At 41.4% G+C, this 12255-nt stretch overlaps 1 protein-coding gene across 7 annotated transcripts in view; it reads left to right on the top strand.

Annotated features, from left to right (window-relative positions):
• Positions 1–12255, top strand: part of LOC124876658 (actin-binding LIM protein 3-like) — an 87897-nt gene that overhangs the window by 29714 nt on the left and 45928 nt on the right. For all 7 annotated transcript variants that reach the window (XR_007040348.1, XM_047379604.1, XM_047379605.1 and 4 more), the window contains exons 5-7: positions 7350–7476; positions 7664–7757; positions 9384–9471. Coding sequence is in view for 6 of the 7 variants with exons in the window: in XM_047379604.1 (XP_047235560.1) it covers positions 7350–7476; positions 7664–7757; positions 9384–9471 (309 nt within the window). In the remaining variant the exon portion in view is untranslated. The remainder of the gene's footprint in view (positions 1–7349; positions 7477–7663; positions 7758–9383; positions 9472–12255) is intronic.

The raw sequence follows: 12255 nt of genomic DNA, 5'->3' as shown, positions 1-12255 counted from the left end.
TACTTACCTTCTCGTGTCCTCCTTCCCAGGTTACCTCCAGTCCCGAGCCTCTGTGTCCAGTCTGCTTATGCAGAAAACCCAGATCCACTCTTTGCAAGAGAACTTCACAGATTATCTTCTCAGTTGGCTGCATTCTGGTTACAAGGCTCCTCAGACTTCCTGCGAACGAACCTGGCTCACCCTTCACCGTGCCCCCCTTCAAGATTACCCACCTGGTGCCACCTCAACCTCAAGTGCAAGTAAGACAGGATTACCTGGACCAATCACTTACCTGACACAATCCCGGAGTTTCCGTCCATCTTTCTCCCTGAACAGCCTAAGCCCCGCTGCACCAGAGGGCACCGGTGAGTCTGCCGTCTCACAGCAACTTCCTCATTCCCGTGATGTCATTTCCCCTAACCTGGAGACGTTTTCGGATGAGGTTGGTTGTTGTGGAGGTTTCCTCCTACAGTGCTCCCTAGTGTTTTATCGTTTTCCACAATCCTTTCCCCATGACGATGTTAAAATCTCCTTTATTTTAGGACTCCTGACTGGAAAGGCATTAAGATGGGCTGAGGCTCGCTTTACCGATCATAACCGCTTCGGCTGCACTTATAATGATTTTATAAGTGAATTCAAGCAGACTTTTGACACCGAATTTGACCAGACCAATACAGCCTGCCATCTGTGGGCGCTAAAATAAAGAAATAGACCAATTTCAGAGTTTTCTATAGTTTTGTACTCCAGCTGCCGCATCAGGTTGGGACACCTGCGCTCTTAAGGCCGCCTTTTTCCAGTCCCTTGACAAATCTTCGAAGGGTGAGTTAATTTTGCTAGATGAACCCAAAACTTTGAATGAGTTAATAGCTTTAGCTACTGGAATAGATAATAGATTGAGAGATAGAAGAAAGTCACGTTTTGAAAGGATTGCTATGAGATCGCAGGCACCTCTGAGCTCAGCTGCAGCACCTCGCCCTGAACCACTTTTACCCACCCCAGAACCCATGCAGGTCGGTCGAACTCGACTCTCCCCAGAAGAACGGCAACGAAGAATGGAATACAAGCAGTGTCTATACTGTGGGACACACGGACACTTCATCGCCTCTTGTCCAGTGCAACCAAAAAAGAGGGTCCGCCAGCTGTAAAGGGGAACCTGACAGACCATCACTTCACCCCTACCAATAACAGATTCACCATACCAGCTACCATCTTGTTCTCCCAAGATTCACTCCACTTATCTGCTCTCATTGACTCAGGATGTGAGCAAAATTTAATCGACCAACGCTTGGAGCAGGCTCAGATCGGTACAGAACTTCTTCCTTTCCCTCACCTGGTTTCCGCCATTGACAGTAAGAACCTGCAATACATCACACACAAGACCAAGCCTCTAGAATTAGTAATCTCAGGCAATCATCGAGAACTGATATCCTTCTTCGTTTTTCCTGTTTCTCAGAATCCCCTAGTGTTAGGCTTTCCCTGGCTCCAGAAACACAATCCACTCCTTAATTGGTCAAACTGTCAAATATGTTCCTGGTTCACAAACTGCCTCTCATCCTGTCTACATTCAGCCATTTTTCCCAAACAACCTGAACCTGATCCTGGAACTGTGGAGTACCCAGACTTAACTTCAGTCCCTGAAGTGTATATGGATTTAAAACAGGTCTTCAGTAAGACCAAGGCTCTGTCCTTACCCCCTCACAGGCCATACGACTGCGCCATTGACCTTCTCTCTAGGGCTCCTCTGCCCTCCAGTCGACTATATAATATCTCACGCCCAGAACGACAAACTCTCGAAAAATATATCACTGAATCCCTTGCTGCAGGCATCATTCATCCCTCATCATCTCTAGGGGCAGGATTTTTCTTTGAGGGAAAGAAAGATGGATCCCTTGGTCCATGCATTGATTACAGGGGACTCAACCTTATTACAATAAAGAACAAATATCCTCTTCCACTCATTTCTTCCAGATTTGAACCTGTACAACATGCAAGCATATTCTCCAAACTCGACCTCCGAAATGTTTACCATCTCGTCCGAATCCTCCAGGGGGACGAATGGAAAACAGCTTTTAAGACCCCCTTGGGACATTTTGAGTATCTCGTTATGCCTTTCGGCCTTTGTAACGCCCCGGCCGTATTTCAGCCCCTAGTGAATGATGTCCTGAGGGACTTCATCGATCGTTTTGTCTTTGTGTATCAAGATAACATCCTCATTTACTCCAAGAACCTCTCAGAGCATCAACAACATGTCTGCCTGGTCCTTCAACGCCTCCTAGAGAACCAATTATATGTAAAAGCTGAGAAATGTGAGTTTCACAAGACCTCTGTTACCTTCCTCGGATTCATCCCAGAGGGTTGGCAGGTTCGTTCAGATCCAGACAAGATAAAGGCTGTACTCGAATGGCCCACTCCTGACTCACGTAAACAGCTTCAACGGTTTTTGGGTTTTGCCAATTTTTATAGGAGATTCATCAGAAACTACAGTCAAACTGCAGCCCCATTAACTGCTCTGACTTCCACTAAACACCCTTTTGAGTGGACTCCACAGGCAGATGCTGCTTTTCAGATATTCAAGGACAGTTTCTCTCAAGCCCCTATTCTCATTCACCCAAACCCTTCAAAACAATTCACTCTAGAAGTAGATGCGTCCAACATTGGAGCAGGAGCTGTGCTGTCCCAAGTTTCTAATTCTGACGGCAAACTTCACCCTTGTGCCTTTTTCTCCCGCAGATTCAATCCAGCAGAGAGAAATTACGATGTGGGAGACCGCGTACGTCTGGCAATATAACTGACCCTGGAAGAGTGGCGACATTGGCTGGAGGGCGCTGAACACCCAGTTGTGGTATGGAGATATCATAAAAACCTAGCCTACCTTCAAGCAGCCAAACGCATTAACCCTCGCCAGTCTCGTTGGTCCCTTTTCTTTTCCCGTTTTAACCTCTCTATCTCATACAGACCTAGTTCCAACAATATCAAGCCCGACGCCCTCTCTCGACAGTTCTCAAGGGACGACTCTAACGAGGAACCTGCTCCCATCCTTCGACCTAGTTGTGTTGTTGGAGCCCTCACATGGGATGTGGAGAAGCTGGTATCCCGGGCCCTCAGGATTGAACCAGATCCCAGAACTGCACCCCCAAATTGGACTTACGTCCCATCAACTGTTCAGTCCCGCCTGATCCACTGGCTCCATTCATCCAAGTTCTTGGCCCATTCTGGCTCTAGCCGAACCATCGCCCTCATCTCCAGAATGTTTGGTGGCTGTCCCTTCATAGAGACGTTAAAGGATGTGTACAAGCCTGTGCTATCTGTGCTAGAAACAATTCCTCGAATCAACCACCTGTAGGACTATTGCAACCCCTTTGTATTCCTAATCGACCCTGGTCACACATTGGCCTCGACTTTGTCACCGGACTTCCCACTTCTAAAGGTATGATCACCATACTCACTATTATCGACCATTTCTCTAAGACCTGTCATCTTATCCCCCTCAGAAAACTACCCTCTGCCCTCCAGACAGCTAAACTTCTGGTGAAACACATTTTCAAACTCCATGGAATACCTCTGGAGATATTCTCAGACCACGGACCACAGTTCACAGCTAAGGTTTGGAAACAATTCTGTTCAGCATTGGGAGCTAAGGTGTCTCTAACCTCAAGATATCACCCACAGTCTAATGGCCATACGGAATGAATGAATCAAGAACTGGAATCCACCCTCCGTTGTTTAACTTCAACCAACCCCACAGACTGGAGCCAATTCCTGCCTTGGGTCGAGTACCCTCATAATTACCACACTTCTGCTGCCACTGGTTTCTCCACTTTCGAAGCTGCTCTGGGCTACCAACCACCATTGTTTTCTGCTGACAAAAAGGAGATCTCTGTCACTTGAGTACGCCATCACATCTGTAAATGCAAACATATCTGGACAGCCATCTCACAAGCTCTTCAATGCACTGCAGAGCAGAACAAAAGGTTTGCAGACAGGAGAAGGATTCCAGCTCCCGATTACACACTGAGCCTGGTTCTGCTGGAGGTTTCTTCCTGTTAAAAGGGAGTTTTTCCTCTCCGCTGTCGCTGCATGCATGCTCAGTATGAGGGATTGCTGCAAAGTCAACGTCAGTCACTGTCCACTATCTCTACATGCTCATCCGGGAGGAGGGAATGCTGCAAGTCACTGACTAGATGCAATCTGCTGCGTTTCCTTAGATAGAACATCTTTTTATCCAATTTGACTAAAAAGTTAACTCCGACTGCACTGTTCAATGATTAGGATTAATTGGAATGTATGTACCTGACTGTTGTGAAGTGCCTTGAGACAACATGTGTTGTGAATTGGCGCTATATAAATAAAACTGAATTGAATTGAATTGAATTGAATTACCAACCTGGTCAGAAGGTTTGGCTCTTGTCACGTGACATCCCTTTAAAATCGATGTCCAAGAAACTCGCCCCCAGGTTCATTGGCCCATATGAGATTGAGGCGGTTATCAGTCCTTCAGCTGTCCGCTTAAAGCTTCCTTCGTGTCTCCGCATTCACCCAACATTCCATGTTTCTCAGATCGAACCTGTTATCACAAATCCTTCTTGCCCTCCGGCCGAACACCCTCCACCCACCCTGGATGGATTGTGGTACCCAGTTTATGTGGTCGGACGGATTGTGGAGTCCCGTCGGTGGGGTCGTGGTTGGCAGTATCTTGTCGACTGGGAGGGTTACGGTCCTGAGGACCCCACATGGGTGCCCCGGTCAATAATATCTGCGACCCGTCCCTAATCTCTGATTACCTCTCCTCCCTTCCCTCCACTTCTTCTGGGCCGCCAGGCGGCCGCCGTTGGGGAGTGAGTACTGTCGGAGATCTGGGAGTTTTTCTGTTCACCTGTTTTTGCCTGCTACTAACCCCATCCAACCTCTAGATGGCACCAGACGCACGGTAGGAGCTGAGTCCACAAGTGTTCTCCATCAGCCTCATCAGCAGAGGAGCATAAGACCCAATGCTGCCAACACTCCAGTGCCTGAGTGTCAACCTGCAGTGGTAACTCTAGCTGGCCAAGACAAATCTCTCTGTGATTATTCTGAGTACTTACCTTCTCGTGTCTCGTGTCCTCCTTCCCAGGTTTTCCTGTCTCTCCCCACCACCCACTCCACCCCCCCACCCACCCCACCCCCACCCCACCCCCCCCCCCACCCCACACACACCCCCACCCCCTCGGCAGATCTCTATGTCACCACCTGTAAGCAATATATATCAAAATCAACAACCCAGCATTATTTCTGCCACTTACCATTGATCCTTCCTCCATACAGCGGCGAGTTCCTTGTTCTCCAGCATTCAAAATATTTCATAATAAACTTGTTAAACCTTTCCTGTTTCCTGAGTGTATTTCTGCATGTGGGTCAAAGCAGCTAGAAAAACGATGACAAAGCAAGCTATTGGCTCATATTCTGAAACAATGCAATAGTAAAATTCCGTTTGGATCACACCCAGAATTATTTTTATGAAGTTGAAAAGACAATGTTTGCTGTTTTTTAATTCCAATAAATTGATTTCCTCTGATTATTACACATTACACCTTAAAGTAAATACAAATAAGTGATTCGGTTTTTGGCATTTAAATAAAATAAAGTGTAAATTAAAGTTTCAGTTTTCTTTGCCATGAATTGAAATGTTTTCCTAGAATAACAGGATATAAGTTCAATAAGAGATCTAGCGAGGAGTAGGATTTGATGGACTTTCGTATGCTAAATTCAATGAATGTTCAATATTGGAAGAGTTCACAATTGTTATCTCTCTATCAAATGAGAAAAATGTGGGATATGGTGCTGTGAAAAAAAGTGTTTTCCCCATTACAAATTTCTTGTGATTCTTTTTTTTTTTGGTCCTCTTAATTCAGATCATCAACCAAATTTTAATCTCCGACGAAGGCAACATGTATAAATTCAAAATACTCTTTTCAAATAATTTCATCCATGAAGGGAAGAAGCTATCCAAACAAACCTGACCCTATAATAACATATTTACCCTCCCTATTTTAAAATGATGATTCATTTGTGATTAATCTAGTTTTTGGTTCAATATCTAGCCACGACCAGGTCTGATTACTGCCTGACCTGTAGAATTGAGAACCATCTAAATATAACCTGTCAGACAACATGAAGTAGGTCTCAAAAGCAACACATTGTTTCACTCTAAAGAAATGTACAAACAGATGAGAAATAAAGTCATTGGCATCTATCAATCTGAAAAGGGCTGCAAAGCCATTTCTAAGTCTTTGGGATTCCAGCAAACCACAGTGAGAGCCTTTATCCACATATGGAGGACTGGTTGTTCTACAAAATTTACTACCAGAACATATCAAGATGGTCTGGGATCGCTTTGCTGTTTCACAAACTTTATGACTTGCTATAACTGGTGAAATGATGAATCCTGCTCTCTTGCAGACCTTCGTGAAAGGGAATGTCTGGCCATCCGATCATGACCTTGAGCTCACTCACACTTAAGTGATCCAGCTGAACAACATTCTGAAGCACAAAAGCAAAGCCAACTCTCAATGGCGTAACAAAATTAAGTATTAAATTTAAGGTTTAACATGTTTGAGCCTAAAACCTTTAGCTGAGACCTTGATTAGTGTCCTAGTCAAAGTCTGGACTTAAATCTGATGGAGATGTTTTGGCATGACCTTAAGAAGACCCTTCATACTGAAAAACCCTTCCAATATGGCTGAAATTAAAACAACTCTGTAAAGAAGAGTGGGTCAGAAGTCCTCCACAGCAATGTAAGAAACTCACCGCCAGTTACTGCAAACGCTTAATGGTGTGCAGAACCAGTCAATATGTTTAGGGTTGCAACAACCTTTTCACAGAGGGCCAGGTTGGTTTGGGTGGTTTTTATCCCCTTAATAAATTAAATCAGCATTTATTGTTAGTGTGACAAAAAAGTAAAAACAGAAACTAAATCTGTCAAGAAGCAAATACGATTTCACAGCACTATATTTCTTAGTCTTGTTATAGATAGTATAAATGCAAGTTCTTTGCATTACATAGTTTTATCCCACTTACTCATTCACCTAGCATGTATAGCTTTTTCCCTACAACATTCAACCTGACCAAAAAGAGAGCCACATTCTCTACAGCTAAACTCATTCAAATATAGACACTCACTCAGAAGGTGGCCTGTGCTTCAGGTAGCTTTGCAGCATTATTTTGGTCGCTCCACCTGCCCGAAACAGTGTGACCATCTCAACAGGAGAGAGGGAGAAGAAAGCGAGGGAATAAAAAAAGTAAAGCTTTAAACCACAACAGAAAGATAAGTGCTTGAAGACGCTATGTCCTTCCTCAGTGTGTGACTTGCCACCTCTCCTGTTCCTGCTCTCCAGACTGTGCAGGCTGCGGCCAAGAGATCAAACAGGGCCAGTCTCTGCTGGCTTTGGATAGGCAGTGGCACATCACTTGTTTCAAATGTAGGACGTGCGGCTGTGCTCTCACTGGGGAATACATCAGCAAGTAAGCTGCTTAATATGCCCTTCATACGTTACCGCAATTAGACCAAACATGACTTAATAAATGCTGTAAGAATTGGTATGCGGAATACACAGTTTTTGAATTGTTATATTTGGAAAAGATGAAAAGTAGGACAATAATTGCAATAGGTATGGAGTCAAAATTAAATTCATATCCCTGTTTCTGGCAGAGATGGGATTCCTTACTGTGAGGATGACTACCACACTCAGTTTGGGATCAGGTGTGAGGGCTGCAGCAGCTACATCAGTGGTAGAGTCCTTGAGGTGAGGTACTTGTGTTGATCAGCCATACCATTGTGACAAAGCAAATGATTTTCAGCACATTCCCCTTTTTTGAGACCAAAACAGCTCTGACGTTTTGATACACTGATTCCAACAGACATCTGCAGCTCTGCTGTGGTATCTGATGTTGTGATTATGAATCTGAGAATATTATTCAATATTAATATTTTAATATTTTATCAAATTATATTTCGGTCTGTTAAGGGTTATCCTGTGAATACCAGCCCAATAAGGCGGTGGTACTAGGACAAAATAGAAAGGTGTGAGCCAAGCTCTGACATTATTGAACAGCCAAACTCTGCACACACATGGAATGAATTCACACAATTTCTTAAAATACAAGAATTTATTAACAAAAATAAGTCAACTCAAAGTCAAACATATTTCAATCAACAAACTCTTTACTATGCTAAAACAATCCAACTAAACTACCAAGCAGAATTAAAGAATAAGGAAGACTAATGGGCTATGTACAATATAAACAAGTCGATTAAAGATGATTGGAAATCATGACCAAAAGAGTAATGCAACATTACCAGTAGAGACAGCGTCTCTACTTCTCTGGAACACAGTTTGCTTCTGCAGGCCTCAGAGAGAAAGTAAAGCAATGCTTATACCTTAATTTCCCCTTTTTATGAATGAATACACAAACAGTAATTCATCCATACTTAACTTAGTGCATATAATCGATGATCGTATGACACCCTTGGATCCAGTTTGAAGAGTTTATGTCTGTTTGCCAGCAAAGAGACATTAGCGCGCTATCTCCCTGGCAAGGCTCGCACGGAGTCCAGGTGGTAGAGAAAGGACCATTGGAAAGGTGGGGTTTTATACGGGGAGTGGCATCATGGGAAGTCCGCTGTTACCACCCTTTCCCCTTCTGAAGTTGTGCTGGAAGTCGGTTAAATGCAATTTATTTTGAAAGTTCCAGAAAAGTTTGTACCGGAGTCTTCATGTTGAAATCCATGGCTGTGGGTCCCAACACTGGTACACTGCAATGAGTTACGTGTCCTTTAAGCCCTGTACGTCATTAGGCTGAACCTTACAGGTTGAAAAACAAGTCTGAAAAACGAGATAAATACAATGTTTTTAGATATTAATGTACATCAAACTAAATTATAGGTGACATTTAAGCATTTTACAATATATCATCACAACTTAATTCAGTTTAACTCAGAAATTCAACAGTACCTTCTCATTCCCTAAGAGAAATTAAATGTTCCAACATCGAAAACTTTTGTGTTATTCATTTGTCATTGTCAATTCAACAATGTTACTGCTGATCAATGTGTGTAGATATGTGTAAATGTTGATTATGTATGTAAACAAGGAATACGTCTGTCCAGGATCTTTGTCTTTATGTTTGTGTGATTTTTTCTTTAAATTATAACGTCCAGCTTTCTGTTTTTTAGATAATAGAAGTTTTGATTTTGGTTGAGACGTCTTTGAAAATCCTACTCCCTCATCTCCCCCACCTGTTCTTTTTATCTCTTGTTCTCTCTATTTATCACTTCTTTTGTTTCCTATTTTCTATCACCCTGTTCTCATTTTCTCATTTTCCTTAATCTCATTTGCTTCAACTTTTCTGCACCATGATCATATCTACAGGCTGGAGGGAAGCATTACCACCCGAGTTGTGCCAGGTGTGCCCGCTGCCACATGATGTTTCAGGAAGGAGAGGAAATGTACCTTACAGGTGAGGAAACTGTTCATTATTTATTGACAACTGAATCGGCCATATGACTCTGAACTATGGCTAAAATGATTCAATAAAAAACTTCCAGTCTTCATATGTTGTCAAAGAAATACAAACATGCTTCCGGATTTGTACAGTTAATAGACATCATATTCGAATTTATTGAATTAGTTGTACTCTGCAAGAATCCAGATGCCCTGTGTGTGATGCAGCATCTGTGAAACTGAGTGTGTATTTATAGGTGTGTATGTTTGTGTGTTTAATTAAGCCTGAATGACTCACACTATGGAGACTAACTGTAATTTTGTGAACAAATATTTGAATTGGCTTAATCATCCATAAGAATTGTATATATATTGGATTTGTACGGTTTCAGTTGTGCATCTCAGTCATTCAGAAAACCACTGAAAAGTCAATTTAAGTCAAACGTGAAACTAATCCATAAAGTAGTTGCACACAGAGTGATATACATTAAGAAAACAAAGAAATTTTTATTGGTCTTTTGTAATATTTTTATCACATAAATGGTATGTTATCTCTAGCACAAACATGCGGAAGACCACTGACTTGACACATTTCCAGTAGAGAGACACTGATGCCCTCCACAAGCACGATAAGCCACAAAATGTAATTGCTGAAGAAGTTGGCTTTTCACAGAGTGCTGTATATAAGCATATTAATGGAACGTTGAGTAGAATGACACTATTAAAGCAATCTGGGCTTCCAATAACACCTCAGCAGAGCAACAGGTTCAATAATCCTATTTTCTATTTAATATGCCAGCCATAATCATATAACTTAACAGAAATAAATAATTTAAATATATTAGTGTGTGTAATGAATCTGTGTAAGAGTTTCGCTTTTTTAATTGAATTATTGAAATAGATGAACTTTTCAATTATATTATATTCTAATTTAAAGATGCACCTTTATTCCTTTGCAAAATCAACTCTAACCTCACTGCTGTATCTAGTTTTCTTTCGAAGGTGAGCAAAAGAGAGAAAATACAGCAAGTCTGTTGGAAAGAGTGTGTTCAAAAGTTGTACATTGTGTGTATGTATGTAATTAAAGCATGTTATAACATTTCTGCATATGCGATTAGGTACATGCATGTATGTGTTGAAGTGTACTTGTGGTTGTATCTTTGTCTGTGTTTCTGCTCAGTTACAGTGAGTTGCCCCAAGGTTACATTTGCTCCTTTTGATGATTTCAGCCATGTAGGAGGACTGAAAACTCACCCTCATGAGACAAGTACAATTAGGACACATGCACACCCAAACTGACAGATACACATGCAGGTCTTTGCAATCAATCTCATGGTGCACATCTGAAATAACAAATGGTGTCTATGTATGCCTGCTCGCATTCATTTGTCAGTTTAATGGAGTTGCTCAATTTTATGAAATGAATGCAGATTTCTAATGCAGTATTGTGTTTCTAAGTTTTTCAGGGTAGCTTTTAAGTACTGGTGGGACATATTAAAAAATATATCTGATTAATTAGAAGTTTTATAATTAATTAATCATGATTAATCTGAAGTTTTAATCAAATACCAGTATTTGGCACAATAAGCACTATTTTTAGTTTACACAAATTTTAGTTCGTGGCTGAAACAATAAATGGATATAAAATCTGGATTTTATGAAGTACATGAATTTCTACCTAAACTTATTGGAAACTAGAATTTTATGGCTTTGCTTTTATGCAACATCCAACCATACATATCCAGATACAGTTATATTCAAAATGTCTTATAGTAGGAAAACCAGCAGCTTTACACTTAATACTTATCTAAATAATGTAACTATGTTGGGAGTTATTTCCAGATTTTACTGAACAGAGTTTAAGTCATTTGGTTTTATAATCAAATGTGTATTGCATCTTTGTGGACATGTAATTTTTTTTTTTTAATCCTCTACATTTACAACATTTTTCTTAACACCTCACCCTACAGTCTGAACCAAAAGGCATCAAAGTATAAACAGAAAAACTTTCTGGATTGACAGCTAGCATGTTCAGCTGGGTTTCTTTTCTCACCTTTTTGGGATGTCACAGTCCACTACAGATATTCTCTTTTTAAGATTTTATTTGTTGGGCCATTGTAGTAACATTCATCTCTGAAGTTTACTCTATAAACCAGTGTTCCATGTACTTTTACTACTGTTATCCAGTGCTTTTCAGTGACATAACCTGGTTATTAAATGTCATGGGCCTCTCCCATGTCCTCTCCCCCATCGGCCACTGGAGATAGGCACCAGTCCTATGAGCTGCTGTAGACAATGGATGGACGGAGGAAGTTTGATTCCATGATGTTTTGATTTTGTTTGGTGAAGGCTTCCCTTTTTAAAAGTGCAATTATTTTGTGAATTTGACGTCATGAGAACTCTTCTACCTCATGCCACAAAGACGGACATGTAGGTGTAATGCTGAAAACATAGTAGAGTATTACAAGACTACTATACTAACACAACCTTGTGTCACAGACATTATAAAGCAATCAAAAGCATGTAGGAACCTATTTTAGGATCCAATGTAGCCTTCTGGCCCATTGTTTTACATCTGTTGTTTCCAACACAGTAACCAAGTAAAAATCAGAGTACCATGGTATATATTCTTAACCTAGTAGTCAGGTATTAGCTTTGAAACTACCCTGGCCCTTCAGAGTGGAGTTTTGTGAAAGGAGGTGTTAACATGTCTCATTGGTTGAACATTGCCAGCATTATGTTTCAGTCAGCTATTGTTCATATTTCATATTTTCTGTTAAACTTGCATTGAATATCACTG

The sequence above is a fragment of the Girardinichthys multiradiatus genome, chromosome 11 (genome assembly GCF_021462225.1).
Source record: "Girardinichthys multiradiatus isolate DD_20200921_A chromosome 11, DD_fGirMul_XY1, whole genome shotgun sequence".
NCBI classification, from domain to species: domain Eukaryota; kingdom Metazoa; phylum Chordata; class Actinopteri; order Cyprinodontiformes; family Goodeidae; genus Girardinichthys; species Girardinichthys multiradiatus.
Note: the sequence above shows the minus strand (reverse complement) of the source record. Positions and strands in the feature narration are given on the sequence as shown.